This window comes from Schistocerca gregaria, chromosome 5 (genome assembly GCF_023897955.1).
Source record: "Schistocerca gregaria isolate iqSchGreg1 chromosome 5, iqSchGreg1.2, whole genome shotgun sequence".
In the NCBI taxonomy this organism is placed as follows: Eukaryota; Metazoa; Arthropoda; class Insecta; order Orthoptera; family Acrididae; genus Schistocerca; species Schistocerca gregaria.
This window is the reverse complement of record NC_064924.1, coordinates 97,587,001-97,607,959: the sequence shown is the minus strand read 5'-3', so window position 1 is coordinate 97,607,959 and position 20,959 is coordinate 97,587,001. Positions and strand designations below refer to the sequence as shown.

The 20,959-nt window shown below is 39.0% G+C and overlaps 1 protein-coding gene across 1 annotated transcript in view; it reads left to right on the top strand.

Annotated features, from left to right (window-relative positions):
• LOC126272012 (probable RNA polymerase II nuclear localization protein SLC7A6OS) overlaps positions 1-16,516 on the top strand; it is a 59,020-nt gene extending 42,504 nt beyond the window's left edge. Inside the window, exons 3-6 of the mRNA XM_049974501.1 lie at positions 460-627; positions 7,249-7,478; positions 12,304-12,356; positions 15,823-16,516. Coding sequence (XP_049830458.1) covers positions 460-627; positions 7,249-7,478; positions 12,304-12,356; positions 15,823-15,983 — 612 coding nt within the window. The 3' untranslated portion in view covers positions 15,984-16,516. The remainder of the gene's footprint in view (positions 1-459; positions 628-7,248; positions 7,479-12,303; positions 12,357-15,822) is intronic.
• Positions 16,517-20,959: the final 4,443 nt, after the last annotated feature.

Genomic DNA, 20,959 nt, shown 5'->3' with positions numbered 1-20,959 from the left:
TAGAATGCTATTGAAATAGACTGATCATCAAGTGTAAATTTGATATGTTATATCATCTCGGTGTAGTGCACTGAACTATTGGTATCGATCACACTGTTTTCAACGTGTTTCTTTAGGCCACCATTGAATGAATAAACAAATTACAAAACTGTATTTAACAAAATTGTGTGTGTGTGTGTGTGTGTGTGTGTGTGTGTGTGTGTGTGTAATTGTTTCTTAATAAGCAGTCACATGATTTGTTAGTATTCTTTTCTCTTGTGATCATAATACTGTTCTACTTTTTAGCGATTATCCTCAGTTTTGAGTTTGAAATCCTCTTTTCTGAGTTTTGTAGGCATCCTTCCGTGTGTGGCTTCTGCCTTTTCTTGCCATATAAACTGTGTCACCGGTGCTCACTTCCAATATTGCAAGAAAACTTCTTGGGATACTTTATATTTATGCTGATTCAAATTTCCCCAGGTTGTGAACTGCTTCAGAGCACTTAACACAGCTGACACAGACGATGAGAAGTCACCGCCCACAGAAGCAGCTGGATCTGGAGGAAAGGAAGGGAGTCAAATGATAACAGTGGTTGATATTGAAAAAAGTCCACCAGAGAGGAATAAAGATCATACTACACCATCAGAGGTTTGTAATTGTCCTTTGTAAGCATGCCATGCAGATTATGTTTGGTTTCTTGTGTGAGGAATTTTGTCACTAATATCCATTCTTGTTGCGCAGTAAAATATGGATTTGCAATAGCAGTTGTGTACCACTGAAACCTGAATTTGTTGCTTAGAAAATCTGAAAAAAATGAGTGTACAATAAAAATGACAAGGAAAGGTAATAAATAAAATAATGGAAAATCCAGGATGAAATGTAACAATATAATGTAAAGGAGAGTAGCTACTCACCATACAAAAAGACTGTCGGAAACTTAGCTTTCAACTAACAAGGACTTTGCCAAAAATAGACAGCGCGCGCGCCCACACACCCACACACACACACACACACACACACACACACACACACACAGATGACCACAGTCTCTGGCTCCAGCTGCCAGAGACTGACATCAGTGTGTGAGCTGCATTTATGTGTGTGCATGTCTGTGTGTATGCTGTCTATTTTTGACAAAGGCCTTGTTGGCCAAAAGCTAAGTTCCTGGCAGTCTTTTTGTTGTGCCTTTCTGCAACTCATCATCTCCGCTATATGGCGAGTAGCAACTATCCTTTCACTATATTGTTATAAAGGTAGTAAATACTTTTGTACCAATACCAGTACTTGAGAATTAATTATTGCTAGCTTTGCAGAACTTGTCGTACAATATTGCCTATACAGTTACACAGTCGGACCTGGAAGAGCAGCTGAATGCAATGGGCAGTGTCTTGAAAGGAGGATATAAGATTAACACCAACAACACCAAAACGAGGATAATGGAATGTAGTCAAATTAAATCAGGTGATACTGAGGGAATTAGATTAGGAAATGAGACATTTAAAGTAGTAAATGAGTTTTGCTCTTTGGGGAGCAAAATAACTGATGATGGTTGAAGTAGAGAGTATATAAAATGTAGACTGACAATGGCAAGGAAAGCGTTTCTGAAGGAGAGAAATTTGTTAACCTTGAGTATACAGGGTGTTACAGAAAGGTTCGGCCAAACTTTCAGGAAACATTCCTCACACACAAAGAAATTAAATATGTTATGTGGACATGTGTCCGGAAACACTTACTTTCCATGTTAGAGCTCATTTTATTACTTCTCTTCAGATCACATTAATCATGGAATGGAAACACACAGCAACAGAACGTACCAGTGTGACTTCACTTTCTTACAGGAAATGTTCAAAATGTCCTCCGTTAGCGAGGATACATGCATCCACCCTCCGTCACATGGAATCCCTGATGCGCTGATGCAGCCGTGGAGAATGGCGTATTGTATCACAGCCGTCCACAATACGAGCATGAAGAGTCTCTACATTTGGTACCGTGGTTGGGTAGACAAGAGCTTTCAAATGCCCCCATAAATGAAAGTCAAGAGGGTTGAGGTCCGGAGAGCGTGGAGGCCATGGAGGTTCGCCTCTACCAATCCATTGGTCACCAAATCTGTTGTTGAGAAGCGTACGAACACTTCGACTGATATGTGCAGGAGCTCCATCGTGCATGAACCACATGCTGTGTCGTACTTGTAAAGGCACATGTTCTAGCAGCACAGGTAGAGTATCCCATTTGAAATCATGATAACGTGCTCCATTGAGCGTAGGTGGACGAAACTAAAATGAGCTCTAACATGGAAATTAAGCGTTTCCGGGCACATGTCCACAAAACATCTTTTCTTTATTTGTGTGTGAGGAATGTTTCCTGAAAGTTTGGCCGTACCTTTTTGTAACACCCTGTAGATTTAAGTGTCAGGAAGTCATTTCTGAAAATATTTGTATGGAGTGTGGCTGTGTATGAAAATGAAACATGGACTATAAATAGTTTGGACAAGAGGAGAATAGAAGCTTTCGAAATGTGGTGCTACAGAAAAATTCTGAAGATTAGATGGGTAGATCACATAACTAATGAGGAGTTATTGAATAGATGATGAAGCTTGCACAGGATAGAGTAGCATGGAGAGCTGCATCAAACCAGTATCTGGACTGAAGACCAAAACAACAACACAGTACACAGTCTTACTTCTTGATGCAGTTCTCTCCAGATTTTATGCACCTATACATTTCTTAATTCATACAGTAATAACACAGTGATTGTCACTAATACCCACATATCACATTACTAATTTTCTATGGAGTAGAAGAAATTGTCAAGCAAATATGTTTTCAGTTTGTGCTTGAAATTAATTTTATTGTCCATTATATTCTTTACATTACTCAATAAATGATCAAAGAGTTTTTACGGCTAAATACTTCACTTCTTTCTGTGCCATGCTAAGGCTGAGTGATGGATATTGTAAATAATTTCTCTATCTATTGCTGTATTTATGAATATTACTGTTATTTTCAAATTGTGATTGATTGTTGACAAAAAAAGTCGTAAGCGAGAAAGTGTACTATGAGGCTGTTATCAGTATTCCCTACTGTTTTAAGAGCTGTCTACAAGTGGCTCAAGAGTGAGCACCACATATTATTCTTATTACACACTTCTGTGTAACAAACACCTTTTCTTCATGACTATTTACCCCAGAATATGGTGGCTGTAGGACTTTAAAGAATAAAAATAAGAAAAGAAAAATCAAGATTTTTACATTTTGATCTCCAAAATTGGATATTATCCACAACACAAAATTTGCAGAGCTTAGATATTTAAGAAGGCATGTAAGTTGTAACTTCCAGTTTGTGTCTTATAAATATATTCTATTTAGTTTAGTAATTTGTCGTCATGTGTTATTTCTAAAGGTGTGGTTAGGCCTTCTGCCATGCCGAGTTGCATGTATTGTGTTTTACCTAGTTTCAGCAACAGCCCATTTTTAGAGAACCAGTTATTAATTTTCAAGAAAATATGATTTGCATTTTGAAGGCTTATGGTGGCACTTGCATTGTCAGCAAAGAAAAGTTCATAACCATTCATCAAGATCTAAATTTATACTGCAATAACTGTCTTGCGATGTGTGGTAGCAGCTGAATGTCACTTCCCTTCTTTTCCTGTTGCTTTCGCAGTGACATGTGAGAAAAATGACTGTTAGTAAATTTATCCACTTTTACTGTTGCTAATATTTCACAAGATAAATATGGGAGGAAGTAAAATATTGCTTAACTCTGTCTTAAAATGTACATTCTCAGCATTCAATAGCAAATCTCTCCAATATGCAAAATGCCTCTCTTGTAGCATCTGACACTGTAGTTGGATGAGCATTTCCATGACACTTTCATGATTACAACACAAACTTTTGATGAAGTAAGCTACTTTTTTTATTTCTGTTTCTTTTATTAATCCCATGTGGTAAGGGTCCCAAGCTGAACAGAAATTTCAACGATTTTCTGAACAAGGGTAAGCTACCTCCTCATAGTTTTTGCTACAACTAATTTTTTGTGGTCATTCCATTAATCTTATTACAAATATGTACTCTTAGATGTTTGACAACTTTGACAGTTTCTAGTGTCTTATCACTTATTATGAAATCAGACCACAGTTGGTTGTGCCCTTTATTGGTGCAAATATGTTGCTTTACGAAATGTCAGCCACTTCACAACAGCATTATCTTATCTGCAAACAGCCGAATGGGCTTTCTGACTTTATCCACTAAGTTGTTCATACTCCTTGTTTATATCAAATGAGAGTATGGACTATGTTGAGTGATTGCTGTAACTAAATCCCAGTATTGTTATTTTACCCTGAGCACAGCCAGTGTGACACCTGTCCTGGCTGGTGATCTTGAGCCAGTCTCTGATTTGCACTTTTCCATTGAACTGTGTAGTGTCTGCTTTGTGAAGTTACTCTGTATGTTGAGTGATCCACCAGATGCATTTCCACACAAAAATGTATCTGGTGGCTTGGACTAATGTGATGTTGTGCCTATCATGAGATAGTTCAAGAACAGTGGAATAATGTCCTGCTCACAGATTTGTTGTGATTTGGCCTGAAAAGCGATTCTTCCAGTTTTTTACTCTAGCTTGTTCTTGAGTTATGTACAACCATGCCCGCATTGTGGAATAGCACAGATAATCGGCATTATATGGGACTGTGTTAGATCAAGAGCACATATGCCACTGAATGTATTCTGTGGAGTATTCTGATATTTGTAATAATACAGATGAAATCCTGCAGTCTTTTTGTGGTGCATGCAGTCCAGGATTCCATCTGGTGCATGACAAGGCTGAGTACATGCAACGTGAATGCATCACATGTTGGATAATATATAACTCTTTACATGCACTTAAATCTGATTAATCCTACATGAGATGTTCTAAGCTAACTCAAGCACCACTAACCATTGCTGACATGTAGATTGTTCAATAGTTTGAGACTTTATTGCAAGCTTTTACCATGCAGCCTAACACAGAGTGTGAAGAATAAATGTGGATACTGTTTTGCCTTGTGAGACCCATGCACCCCGTATTGACATTCTGTATACCACTGATGGAAGGCCACCACATATGGTAACCTGTAACCCACAGGCCCTAGCTTGATTTCCAGCATACCTTGTATCTATATTACTATGTCACATGATTTTTGGACACATTTTGTTGACTATGTTATCACCACCTTATCTTGAAGATATACTTTACACTGTTGTGCAGTCTCTTATTCTTTGGCAGTTCTGAGTGTTGTGTATAGAGCTTTGTCTTACTAATATTGACTGTTTATTTGCAACTTCAATAGCAGTCGGACAATTGCAGTCTTTCCATCATTCTGTTACACTCATTTTCATATAATTGCTCCCAGGTTGTCCAATTTTCTGAGGAGTCATAAGAGTGATAGTGTGCTCTGAGTATATTTTGTTAAAAGCGTATTTTGTATTTTACTCCTGTTTCTGAACTTAGCACCAGGAGACAGTAGCCATGTGTATGTGAGTTGTGTGAATATGTGATAGTTCTGTTTCTGATGAAGGACTTAGTTTGAAAGGAAAAATGTTTCTAATATTCTTTTTTGTTGTGCCTGTCTGTGATTTGACATCTCAAAGTGGTGAGTAGCAATCTATTCTTTTGATATTGTTGTTATTCCATTCTGGGATTTTTGTTATTCTACTCTGGGATTTCCATTGTTTGTTTCTACTCCTGTTTCTCATTAAAAAATTCTATGCACACAGTGTCATGTACATTGTAGCTATAAATTTAAGTGTGTGTTGATTGGTTACTTTTAGTGCTATTCATTTGCTGAGTCTTTTTGATTAGTTTATACACATTGCAAAGCAGAGTTCCAGAATTGTTCTTATTCATTAAATGACCTAACACACAATCACAAAATTTTATGATTAATTACTAACGTACTACAGAACTGAAGAAGCAGAGGTATGAATGTAAGCACCAAATGCACAGCTTGTCAAGATAAAAGACATATGGAAACATTTGACAGTGCTCCTGTAAACACTTAGAAACAGTTAAAGTGTCTTTCAGTGACCAGGAGGAATGATTTTAATGTAATTCCTTCCACTTGTATTGTACAGTGCACTAGATCATACAAAATGTAAGGCTCACTACCAGTAATTCAGCACATTATTTTGCCCTCTCTCTTTCTTTGTTTTTCAGATGTAGTGTCCATGTCCAGGACTAGAAGACTTGTTACAATGAAGAGGTGTGATTTGGATTGATTATTGATCTAGCCTGGTGCTCAGCAAAAAGGAAATTAATTAATGATTTAAAAAACAAAGATACTGTGACTTAAACAAATGAGAAAGCGCTGGTAGATAGACACAATAAAAAACACACAAACACGCACACAAATTTCAAGCTTTTGCAACTCAAGGTTGCTTCATCAGGAAAGTGGGAAGGAGAGGGAAAGACAAAAGGGTGTGGGTTTTAAGGGAGAGGGTAAGGAGTCATTCCAATCCTGGGAGCGGAAAGATTTACCTTAGGGGGAAAAAGGACAGGTATACACTCGCACCCACACACATGTCCATCCACACATATACAGACAAAAGCAGACATATGTAAAGGCAAAAAGGTTGGACAGAGATCATCTCTCTTTGCTCTCAGATTTCAGTCATGAATATGTACTGGAGCCCTGTTTCACATAAACAGTGACACGGAGATGCAGTCTGGGTGGATTTACATCTGTTAAAATTGTACATCAGTCTCCATGAATTCTGCCACTTATTAAGTGACTCCTTTACAGGGGCGACAATTGTGACGCTCTTTGAGTAGTGTCTGAGATGGAGCATTTTGACTGCCTAACTTTGAAGTTGAAATATGGATGCCCTTAAACAATTTTAAACACTGAAATAATAATGGTTGTGTACTAGATGACTGTTGCAGCAATATAGTAATGCCAATAGCAGACTGCTGCAGACAAAATCAGTATTTTAAATGTGCTTACTGCTCAGTGCTATCTCCGTTTTTCTTGGGAAACATTTGGTAATTATGCATTATTCTTACTCTCTTGTCAGGATTGTGCACTCATAGACACACCTCTCCCTACACACACACACACACACACACACACACACACACACACATTTTTACTCTGTCAATCCTAATTAACCTTGTCTTTGTATAAAATATTGTTTTATCAGGGCATTTTCATGTGAAAGAGCAAATATATTACTACTCTTTTGACTTCCTGTTGTATATATCTTATGTGATAATAATTATGCTGTCAATATTGTTTCAGATAACAAACCCTTCTGGTGAAGATAAAAACTATGTATATGATTTGTATTACACAGAAAAGATTGATTTTGATGACATGTTGTTGGACACTCAACTGAGTATCCATCCTATGGAATCAGAACTGGTATATGATGCAGATGAAGAAGATGATAAATTTCAGTTGGAGGAAGAGGACAGTGATTCAAATGATGAAAATAATTGGCGCAATGATTATCCAGATTCTGATAATAGGTAATTGTTGCCTCTTATGCATGTTGCTTGCCCCATTAGTCTAATTAAGTCAGCATGTGGCATTACCTTTCAAGATAAAGATATGTTACCTTTAGAATAATTAGTATATTTTATACTGTTGTGACTATTTCAAAATTTTTCTTGTGTCATCCAACTCATTACTGTGCAACATATAGGGAATTAGTTAGTGTATATAACTTGACAGAAGCTTAAAAATAGGAGAGTAATAATGATGGCACACACTAATTTTTGATGTGCAATAGAGACTTATTTTTAATTGTTTATTAGTTTAAAATACTGTATTAATTGGAAATAAAAATCAACATAATGTTAAGGACATTCAAACAATTTAAAACAGTCTACATAAAACAGAGTTTAAGTCCAAATCCACAATAGCTGTGTATTGTTAGCTATGCTGGACATTAAAAGTATGTACAGTAAAATCCCCACAGAGTATATAGTTAGGATTGTCTATGAGAACTTAGGTGGCTTCAGTAATCATCCCCTGGCTGAGATTGATGAGGTTATCAAGTTGTTGGAACTGGTAATGAACTAAAATTATTTTAGCTTTGGAGATGCTACTTACGTTCAGGAATGTGGATTAGCAATGGTTATAACCAATAAAAATCAAGAAATATATAAAAAATACAAAAATAAAATACCTGAAATGGTGCTACAAGTAATGCTGTTGTTATCAACATTGTTGCTATCAAGAAAAGCCTATATGTGGGTAAAGTCCATGATTTCTTTGATGAAAACAACATCAAGTGCTGTAGATATGACCCTAAACCAAAATAAGTTGCAAAACTAAAGAAACATCTGATGTCCACAGGGCTACTATAAAGGTCCATAAGGATAATTTCCCAGCACGTCTCACAGTGAATATTAGGTATGGTGGAACCTTCAAACTGGAAAGCAACGAAACCAGATGGGTATTATTACATATTGATATATCAGAAGGGTTGAACATAATATTTGTTTAATTACTCTTAAATCAATTTCTCTGAATGGTAGTCTGCACCATACCTAATATTCACTGTGAGACGTGCTGGGAAATTATCCTTATGGACCTTTATAGTAGCCCTGTGGACATCAGATGTTTCTTTAGTTTTGCAACTTATTTTGGTTTAGGGTCGTATCTACAGCGCTTGACGTTGTTTTCATCAAAGAAATCATGGACTTTACCCACATATAGGCTTTTCTTGATAGCAACAATGTTGATGACAACAGCATTACTTGTAGCACCATTTCAGGTATTTTATTTTTGTATTTTTTATATATTTCTTGATTTTTATTGGTTATGAACTAGGACTTCAGTCAGGTTCTGTTATTTTGTTGTAGATAGAACCAGGTAGTTCAGTTTCCTAAGCTTTAAGTAATTTTAATTGTATCTCACTTCCCGTAAGTCTATCGGCTAATATTTTCTGTCTCTCGTACTGTATTGTTGTTTAACTCTTAAATCCACTGTGTTACTGTGAACCCTGAGATCCAATCTGCATGTCATTTTAATTTGATTTCTACTGCTAGATGCCACAATCTTCAGCATGTGATGGGTTGGTGCATGCTTATCCTCAAAGTGTTCAGTATGTTGCTAGCACTTTAACATGTAGTTCTATTTGATGCATGCCAATATGTTTTAGTATGCTGACAACTCCCAAGGACTGACTGTCTTTTAATTCTTTGTTTCTCCTGTGGATTTTGACAAGGGTAGGTTCTTTTATTTAATGCTCTACTGACACTGTGAGCTTTGTTTGAATTTACGTGACATTCATTCTGCATTGTATAGTGCTCACAGGTTTTATCTCATTGTATGTGGATTTTCATGTGCTGTCTGGGCTCATCTTTTGACTCTGTTTTGGAGATGTAATTGTGCTTGGTTCAGATAAAATGCCCATCTGCCGTTTCACCCAAGATTTTATTGAGGGGTGACATGTTTTTACACTTGTACCTTGGAATTTGTGGCACATGAAGTATCAGTTTTGTGTGTACATTTCTTTACTGTCTGGTTTGTTAGGTAGGTTAGGTTGATTATTAGTGCTTTTACTTATGTAGTTTTATTTTACAAGCAGATATGACCCGAAGATATACCTCTGTATGAAACCAGTCATCATACAGTGAAAACACAATACACAGTTATTGTGGATTTGGACTTTAACTCAGTTTTATGTAGACTATTTTACTATCTCTGATTTTAAACTGTTTATTTGTCCTTCACACTATGTACAAGTATTTTAGCTGTGGTTGCTTGATCTATAAGATTATTTGTAGTACATAGCAACAACTTGTATGCAATCATTAGAGTCATTTCCCACCTTTGTTTTCCATGTTTTGTTAGGTTTTTGTTTTTTTCTCTGTTTTCCTGTTCAGTACAAATTTTGCAAATGGTTTTAAAGTAACTTCCCAATGACACTTTAAACTTTCAACATTGCTCAGAACTGGTTGACAGTGCGTTATTAATTTGTTTTTGTGTCTGGTGTGTTTTAAAAGATACTGTGTTCTTGTGTTTGTGTGCCTGTTCAGAACAGATTTTGCAATTGATTTCAAACCAACTTCTTGATGTGCTAGAGACTTGAAACTTTTGACATAGCTGAGAACTAGGTGACTGTAAAATATTAACTTGCTTTCTTGGCCGGTGGGTGGTGGAGCGTGCTTTGAATACCACTGCTGTTTCTACTTTTCTAGTTTGTCACAGATGTTGCACAGTAAGAATGATTGCTGGCAAGCCTCTGCACGAGCTTGAATCTCTAATTTTTTATCTTCACAGTATTTTTGCAAGATATGCATAGAAGAGAAAATGAAATAAACTTCAAATTTATCATATTTCTCTGCTCTAATCTCTTCAGAATGTTTTAAATACATTGAAAAGTTTCACACACACACACACACACACACACACACACACACACACACACACACACACACACACACACAAGGCTTCCTAAGCCCATAAAGATGGTCCTGAAAATTTGTGTTTGTGAATTTTTAGTAGTTGTGGTAATACTTGTGAAAAAGAAAAAGAAAAATGTGGAGCTTGTGCAGTAGATAATAGTAAGGTGTGTAGGGAATAGCTATCATGAGAAAGATCACACAACACTGCATATAATTTGCAGTTGCAGTGTTACGTGGCTTTATGCTTAATTACAGACTTACTATTTTATCAGTTGATTTGTTTTCACAACGTAACGCGCGCTGTTTACGTCCTCCTTCGTTGCTGAGCGATGTATCACTTTTCATTCTGACGCCGCAACTCTTCCTTTCCTATATCTTTACTACTTTTTATCTATATAAATGATGAACTATTGGTTTGGCCATTTTACAACTTTTTAATAACTGTGGAAGTATTACAGGCATTGGGTCCCACCTAATGTGTCACCCACGTATACGTTTTACATGAACCTTTCAAAACTCAATCGATCTGTTTACAAAGAGAAAGCAGAATATCTCTTCCTTTGACGTTGTCCAACAACGACCTAGGAAGCTCGACGCCCTCGCGGCCCAGGCTCTTCTATGGCTCGCGGTAGTTTGCAGCATTTGTTTTATTCGTTGAGCAACGTGTTCCATGTTATCTGCAACATAAATAAACTTTCTTCCCACAGTATTTCTGAAAACCCAAAAGCAAACTGAAAGTACACAATAATAATAACTGTTCTTACAATTATTCGTACAAATCTTGGTCGATTTAATGAGGGATGTGACACCAAACAGTGCAGTAAAATTGTTAATGACTGAGGTGAACTATTCAGGCCTAAATTATCTATTGCATGCAACCAATGTTTTTCATTTTAAATTTTACAAGTATTGCCACTGCTATTAAAAATTCACAAGCACAAATTTTCAGGACTATGTGGAAGGAATTAGAAATCTGTGTGGGTCTGGAGGAGATTATTATATTTTTTAAATCCATTTTCAAAATGTGTTATATTAAAAGGTATCTTCTTTAAATAATTATTACTAGTCCAGCTAAACATTGATGAGTCTTCTGATGAAATGCAACGACTCGAGTTTTTAATATGGTATACAAGAGCACTACTTTTTTCAGCATGAATGGCTATTAGTTTTTATTTATTTTCTGCTTCCATAATTGGTGCTATTTATAATTTTTTCTTTTCAAATCTGGCAGTAATAAGGTAGAAGCAGAGTGTGATATGACTCATAAAAAACAGACAGTTGATGTTTTGAACATTTTTCCTTTGCATAAAAAGTTGTTGATTTACTTGCCACATCAATTTTGGATAAAAATCCAAGCTTTTGGTGATTGCCTCCACCTTCCATCTGGGGCTAAAATTGACTGTCATGAACTGGCAAGGCTCCCGCTTTTATACTTATAGGCCCTTTCTGTGTTGTCATCATGATGTAATGAGCCAATCAGAGGCCTCCTGTGTGTATAAAAGTGGGAGCCTTGCCATTTCACAACAGGCAGTTTTAGCCCCAGATGGGAGGTGGAGGCAATTATCAAAAGCTTGGAATGTTATCCTAATTTGGTGCAGCAAGTAAACTGAGAACTTTTTATGCAAGGTCTCCATCAGGAAAAACTTTTTAGCTATATTTTTCCTTTTGTTGCACGTTTGATAGATCTCAATACCTTTGCCTTTATTCCTTCTTTCAGTTTGTATCTAGAAGGTCGAGCTGTATCTCTTTGAGGTATAAGTTTTGTTACACTTCCAGTTTGTTTCAAAGCATTATGGTTTGTTTAAACATTCATCTTTTGAGTATATTTTTTGGTACTTTTTTTTTGCTTGTCATATATCTATGCTATAATCTATTTTTTTAAACAAATATTGGTATAATGTTTCTACATGAGTATAATGTTTCATAATTTTCACAGTATCAATGAAGATGACATGATGCTGGCCATGCAGATGGATGACATGAATATAGGTAAAAATCCTCAAATACTTTTTGTGTACACTTGCCTCTGTAGTGTGCCTTCCCTTCTGTTGTATGAGTAATGACAGTTGCTGCTTTTTATCTGTGTAGCCATAATAATTTTATCGAAAAGTACACACTTTTGCATAAAATGTAAGACAAAGAATTGATTAAAGCTTTGTACTAGCAGCAACACTGCAACGTTGCATGATATACTAGAGTATGCAAACCCTTTTATTGTTTATTGTCTGTAATGTGATTTACTATAGCTAGAGTTGCCTTCATCTGGTTCTGGCTAATTTCCCACCTCCCTTTTTTGAAATCTGTGTGTATGCTCTATCTCAAACCAACTCTTCATCAAAGCTAGCTGAACCCTAATCTCTCATTCTGTTTTTTCATCAGGATGATAGTGGCAGGTCATAGGAACCTAGAAATTACCTTGAATGACCATGCCAGAATAGCTGTGATATTTCTTGGACAGTAGTGATCAGAGCAGAGGGACATGGGAAGCACAGTGCACATTTAGTACATCCTTTTGGTGATGGTTATGAGAGGGAGATCAGAAACAGTCTCTTCTGGGAATTGTAGAGAATGTGAAAGTGCTGTGTAAATAGGTTGTAGCAAATGATTTCTCCCTCAGTTTTTTTGTTGGCTGATCAGGACTGCTTACCTTGGACATGAAAGCCAATATATTCTGAGCTTTGAGCACAACTGACCTCTGTCCCCCGGTTTGGAACAGGGAGAAAACTAATGCAAAAACTATTTCTGTGAAAGTCTAGGTCATACATATTTTTGCAGTAGGCCTCCAGTAAGGGCCTGGATTGTGCTATTGATACAAATCATACAAATTCCTTCATCAAATGAAGTGTTGTGTTTTTCTCCATGTGATGAAGGTCTTTGTCCACTAGCTAATTAATATCCAACAGTCTACTTTTAAATGTGCCTGTCTGCCACTTAAATTCCTAATTCGTGTTGTTACTGTGTTACACAGCTCTGTGTCATATTCTGAAATGTAATAATTTTTGCTGTAGTATGCTATGGATATTAATCTAAGTCACTAAACAGTACAAAAATGAAAAACAGAAGCCCTGTGTATAAAATTTTTAAATTGGGCTACAAAGGTAAACTCAGAATGTCATATGCTCAAAATATCATGTAAAAAATGTGGTACAAACAAAGATTTTGAAAGGACATATGTCATTGTAGCAGATACCTATGTATCATATTCTGAATTTGACCTACACAGCTAAATAAAATGTGTAATTCAACCAACAATCCCTAACAAAATTAATTACTATTGTAGGGGGCACTCTTGTATCCTATGCCAAGTTGTATTTACTTAGCCAAAGCTAAGCTGTAATATAACCCAAATCACAGAAACTAATGAATTAGTTCTGGAGACATGTTGTAGATTCCTAAGCCTGCCATTGTATCTCAAAGAAAGACTACAATAATGGCGTTTTGTCATTCAATTTTCTTTCAGAGTCAGTGGCAACACCACCTCTGCCCTAAATCCTGTCTTACCTGTGTCAGCCCCAATTTTTAAAAGTTCATAATACCTGGGGAAATATGACTTGATAGTTAGCATATAGTTGTGTATTATATAATGATAACCCAAAACTACCATTTTTTTTTAGAAGTTCTCATGTTTCCTGTCACAGTGCGCTGTGTGTGGATACAGGAAGGTGGCTCAGACCTGAGTATGGTGAATGATGGTACCCCATAGAAAAATGGCAGCAAGAGATGGTAAAGGACACCAGGTGCACATGCTGAAGAGGCTATTCCAGCAGCCATTGAGGGAACAGGTTGTAACCAGGTGCTGATTGCGGCACATGTTGGAACAAATGATGCCTGTCATCTGGGCTCCAAAGTCATTCTTGGGTCGTTCCAGTGACTGGCAGAGAAGGTTGAGAAGACCAGCCTTGCGCATGCAGTTTCAAAAAAGCTCACAATTTGCAGCATTGTCTGCAAAACTGATCGTGGCCCTTTGGTTCTGAGTTGAATGAAAGGACTGAACCAGAGACTTTGAAAGTTCTGTGTAACACTTTGTAGGGATATGAAATGGAATGATTACATAGGTTCAGTCATGGATAAATCAGGTGGTAGACGTTGGTTTATTGGTACAATATTGAGAATGGCAGTCCCCGATCATGCAGAAGTGCCGCAACACGACATGACATGAACTTGACTAATGTCTGAAGTATTGCTGGAGGGAATTGGCACCATGAATCCAGCAGGGCTGTCCATAATTCTGTAAGAGTACGAGGGGCTGGAGATCTCTTCTGAACAGCATGGGGGCAAGGCATCCCAGATATGCTCAATAACGTTCATGTCTGGGGAGTTTGGTGGCCAGCGGAAGTGTTTAAACACAGAAGAGTGTTCCTGGAGTCACTCCATAGAGTTCTGGATGTGTAGGGTGTCGCATTGTCCTGCTGGAATTGCCCATGTCTGTTGGCATGCCCAATGGACATGAATGAATGCAGGTGATGACACAGGATGCTTACATACGTGCCATCTGTCAAGAGTTGTATCTAGATTTATCAGGGGTCACTCCAGCTGCACATGCCTCACGCCATTACAGATCCTCCACCAGCTTGAGCAGTCCCCTGCTGACATGCAGGATCCATGTATTCATGAGGTTGCCTCCATACCTATACACATCCATTCACTCAGTACTATTTGAAATGAGACTCATCTGACCAGGCAACATGTTTGCAGTCATCAACAGTCCAATGTCGGTGTTGATGGGCCCAGGTGAGGCAAAAGCTTTGTGTTGTGCAATCATCAAGGTTTCACAAGTGGGCCTTTGGCTCCGAAAGCCTATATTGATGGTGATTCTTTGAATGATTTGCATGCTGACAGTTCTTGATGGCCCAGCACTGAAATCTGCTGCAATTTGCAGAAAGATTGCTCTTCTGTCATGTTGAACGATTCTCTCCAGTCATCATTGGTCCCGTTCTTGCAGAATGTTTTTCTGTCCACAGGATGTTGGACATTAGATGATTTACCAGACTCGTGATATTCACAGTACATTCATGAAATGCTCGTATAGGAAAATCCCCACTTCATCACTACCTCAGAGATGCTGTGTTCCATCACTCATGCGCCGACTGTAACACCACATTCAGACTCACTTAAATCTTGATAACCTGCCATTGTAGCAGCAGTAACCGACGTAACAACTCCGCCAGACATTGCCGACAGCAGTGCCGAATTCTGCCTGTTTACATGTCTGTCTATTTGAATACACATGCCTATACCAGTTTCTTTGGCGCTTCAGTGTATGTTGATATACTAACTAGCAAAACATGTGCTTCTCATTAAAATAACTTCAAACCAAGACTGGGTGAGTGCCCATAATAACCAAACCAAAAGATAGATGAATTTTTACAACAATAGACAGACAAGGAAGGCAGTATGTGTAACAGTTTTCACTCGGCAATAATGAGACTGTGACATTTTATTATTTATTTTTCAGATAATGAGCTTTCAAGTGATGATGGAGAGGAAGATTATATTTATAGTAAGGAAGCTGATCCAAGGGATATCAGACTTTATGGCTCCTCCTACGCACGTTACAAGAGGAGGATGATGGCTGAATTAGATGATGCTGACTCAGATGACTCTAATAGCAGCTAGTATATTAAGTGAGACAAGTAGAAGCTTAACTAAAAACAGAGAAGATATGAAAAGTTTTCTGTTTGTGGACATACAATTATGTAGATAACATTTTTCTAAAACCATTTGAAAATAAGTGAAAAGTGTTAACATTTGTGGACTCTCACTGTGTTTCCAAATTTTATTGCCCATCATTGTTCTGAAACAAATAGTTACCACAATGTATTCAGCGATTTCTATTGTTGATCACCTACAATTTTTTTTTTTTCCATTGATACCTCACTGCAGCATCAATTTGGTTGTTTACGTCTCAGCTTAGCTATATGAAAAAAATCATGGATCACTTATGATGTTTTGTTAAATTAGACATATTTATGTGACTTCGTATACGTCATGAATACAAACTTACTGAGCTTGTACTACACACTTGAAAAATTATGTACCCAAATTTGCAATCTTCCATGTAATCTTTTGGTATTTTTTCATTCTATGTTATGTTGTATTTTTATAGACAATATGTTTCCAATTTTTATTAATACATATACAGACATTTACTTTGTTGTTTTTAGAATGATGAGTAAATTTGCAAATGATTGTCAGTAAAGTGCCTACAGATGTCTTTGTTATACGACTTTGTCCTGCTGCAATGGCAGCACCTGTTTCGTGTTCTGTTTTCTGTTGTTTTCATTGATATTTATTGTTGTAATCTGGACACACAACACAACCAAGAATGTTAATACAACTTTATTAGTCGGTGTCTTGTACGCCAATCATCATAACATACACTCAGCACAGTAAGAAAAGGAAAGTGTAATAACAGGATACTGAGCATCAGTGTAGCATGGCAGGATTTAAATAGGCACTCCCCAATGGTGGGCTCAATCATAAGTTCACAGAATTGCACTTTCACAGTGCGCTCTCGCAGATGACAACACACTGCTAATGTATGCAGCTTTCAAATGTGCGCATATTACTTCGTTTCTCTTCCCTTGGGGGGACAGCTCAGATTTGCGAGGTGTCCATGGCTTCTTCCTCTGAGAAGCTCTGACAGAGATGACGTGCTAATACTGAAGCATGTGGTCGGAAGTATTTAGGACACAAGCAGTGTCACAGTCCGCCTTCTCATGTCAATCCATACGGTAAGATGGGTGGCGCCAGCATGAGTTCCATGCGCCATCAGGCCCAGGGCCTGGTGGTGGTGGTGCCCCTGCAGTTGGCGGCTGAGGCAGAGGAGATGGCTCAGGTGTGGACAGTGGTTGCATCAGTACTGGTAGCGGTATTAGAGAATCTGTTCCAGGTTTGTCCACTAGTGATGTGGCAGGGATGCAGTTGCACCGGGTGATTCTTCAAGAGACGCAGATTAGTGTGTTGACAATGGTGTCTGGTTGGGGTTGTCTCGTCGTCCACACGCAGTCGCAGCTGCTCGTAATGGCATGCAGAGAGGCTCTCCTTCATACAGATGTCATAGAGAGGGCAGCCATGGCATCGGGGAATGACTGTGGGAATCCATTTTTGGCAACAACCAAACCACATTCCCAGATTTCGTATCCCGCGTGGGTTGCAGCGTGTGTGTAGGAACAGGAAAAAGTAGTAAAAGTTGGTACTGCAAGAACGTGGTTTACTGGTGCAAAAAACAAGATGATAAATGATTACATAACTTTGTACGTAGGTGCGATGCTGAAGCAAAGAGTCCTGGCTGGCTGCACCTGATGAAATGGGTGAAGCAGTCGGAGAGCTCGTTGACCTCGACAGCACCGGCTAGAGGGCACTGTCGTCGGTCTCTCTCGTAGTACCAACCTGAGAAACTATTCCGTGGCATCATTGCTGTCAATACCACACCGGACAGGCGCCCCAGGACAGAAATGGGACAACGGCCGCGCAGGTTGGCATCACTGGCTGGGCTGCAGGAGATGCAGAAGCATTTGGGATTGATGCCCATGGAGCAGTTCAGCGGGGTTGTTGTTGCCAAATGGCGTGAAGCGATAGGAAGAGAGAAATTGATCCAGGGCAATGTCAGACAGAGGCCGACTCAGAGACTTTTCCATTTGTGTTTTGAACCTTCTGACTAATCTTTTGGCCTCACCATTGGACTATGGATGGAAGGGTGAGGTGAAAATGTGGTGAATCCCATGGATTTTGCAGAAGGAAGCAAACTCCTATGACAAACTGAGAGTCATTATCAGAGACTAACATTGCAGGAAGTCCTTTGATGGAAAAATTTTTGACGGTATTGCTACAGTGGCAGAGGCCGAAGTTGATGGGCATCAAATAACATATGGGAACTGAGAGAATGCGTCAATTTCCATTAGCCAGTAGGCATTAAGGAAAGGGCTGGCAATATTGATGTGGAGACTGTTCCAGGCCTACAAAGATTGCAGCCACAGAGACAGTGTTACCCAGGGGGCCAGTTTGCTGCAGTGTGCATTGAGGACATACCATAACCAGCTGAGTGATTTGCCATCTAAACCAGCTCAGAAAACATGATGGTGGGCTAATACCTTGGTGCAGGACATGCCTCAGTAATCAACGTGCAGCAATTGCAGGATCTCTGAAAAGAGAGCCAAGGGAACCACTATGCAAAGAGCAGAATAGTCCATATGAAGGAATAGAACACCATCAGTGACAGAGAGACTGTGCCAAAATACGTAGTAGTTATGGGGTGGAGGGGGGTTGGATGTTCACAATGGAGGTGAGGCACCTCAGGCCATCTATGCTGTACACAATGTATCACTTTACTTTCAATAAAATCAGATCGGTAGCACTAGCCTGCACAACCCGAGTGCTGGTGATTGGAAAACCATATACAGTTTGTTGAGCGCATTCATCAATGTGGAAACAGAGTAACTCCTCCAGATCAAAAACTGGGTCCGGACCAGCTGGAAGACGGGAAAGCATGTCAGCATTCACATGTTTAGCTGGGCGGTGGAAGTGAGTCTCTTAGTTGTATCGAGAGAGGAACAGTGCCCAATGCTGAAGGCGAAACTTTGTCTGGCAATGATGCATAGGGGTTAAACAGCGAAACTAATGGCTTGTGATCCGTGATGAGGAGGAATTTTACACCATACAGGAAAACATGAAACTTCTTTAAGGCATAAACAATGGCAAAAGCTTCTTTCTCTATTTGTGAATATCTAGTCGGAGCGGAATTAAGCATCTTCGAAGTACATGCCATAGGACACTTGGAGCTATCAAATTATTTATGAGCTAACAACGCCCCCAGCTCATTCTGAGACACATCTGTTGCTAACACTAAATATTGACTAGGTTGTTAGGTTACGAGGCAAGATGCGGATTGTAACAAGGACTTCAGTTAGGAAAATGCCGTTTTCACATGCCTGCAACTAGTGGAAAGACATCCCCTTATGCAGCAAGGCATGTAACTGTTGCGCAACTGATCCCCCCCCCCCCCCCCAACTAACACCAAGGATAATAAGCACTCCTAACTTTTTTTTTTAAAAAAAAAAAAGACCAGGAGTTCGTCAGTTGGCTGACAGAGGACACAGTAGAGCCACAACTGCAGATACATTCTGACAAAGAGGTTTGACACCAGCCAAAGAAACTGTGAACACAAGATAAACAATAGAAGGCTGAAAGAAGCAGTACTTTTCCAAATTGCATTTTAACCAGGCAGCCTGTAACATCGAAAACAGCATATGTAAGTTGTTGAGATGTTCAGCAATGTAGAATCTGGAGACCACAATATCATCAAGACAGTTGGCACAGACCTCGGGAGTTGTTTGAAAAATCGCTGGGGCTCTGGCTATGCAAAATGGCTACCGCAAGTATCAATAAAAGCCAAAAGGCATGTTTATGACCATGACCCATTGAGAGTCAACATCAATGGGGAACTGAAAATATGCATTGGAGAGGTCAGTCTTGGAAAAATACTGACCACCAGCGAGTTTAGCAAAAAGTTCGGCAGGGTGCGGCAAGGGATATGTGTCAGTGATAGACTGAGCATTGACTAAAACTTTGAAATCACTGCAAATTCATAACCGTCCTGAGGGCTTCTTGCCAGTGACTAAGGGGGTAGGTCATGTGCTGGTTGCAATCATTGGATGACTGTGGAGGCCGTGAGGCAGTCGAGCTCTGGCTTTACTTGGTCATGGAGCGCCATTGGCACTGGGTAAGCCTGAAAGATATGGGGTCAGGCCGAAGGTTTCATGGTGATGTGGGCTTTGAAATTATTGGCACAACCCAAACCTGCAGAAAACAGATAGAAAATTATAAAGAGTCTAGTTGCATGTAAGGCACTTGATCAGAGACAAGATTAATTTTGTCGGAAATAGTAAACCTGAAAAGGTTAAGGCATCCAAACCAAACAAATATTTGGTGCATGCATTGTTCACCACCAGAAAAGTCGGTGGACGAACCACAGTTTTATATGTGACTCGGGCCGAAAAACTATCAATTGTCAGAATGGTTTGTTTATTGTAGGTGACTAATGTACATGACACTGGCACTAAAGGGGGAGCCCAAGTCAGTGTACGTTTTCAAGTTGATTAATGACACGGCAGTACCAGTGTTGACTTGCAGGTGTAAAATCTTCTGATAAACCTTGACATAAATAAAAAGCTTATTGGGTGCAACGGAGATTGCTGATACACAATTGACACCCGTGTCAGCATCTGCAATAGGCCACTGGAATTTTGCGTTACAAACAGGAGCAATGTGACCCATTTTATTGCACTGGTGGCAAATGGCCCACTGCTTAGGACCTATTGTGAGTGACAAAACATAGCGTACAGGATGGAGGTGTGGTTTGCTTGTGTTGTTGTTTATTACAGGGTCTGCTGTGTTGCAGCTGCGGCTGTGGCTGCCGTTGTGAGTTGGGCCAGTTGCCATGATGTTTTGCTCGCACACAGACCACTGCCACTGTATCGTTCCCCTGTGAACTGACAAATGGTGGGACGAAGCAGGTTGAACGTCACTCGCATCACAATTGTTTGAGTACCTGCAGCTCTCGAAACTGCAAATGATTGTTCCATAGTCAGAAC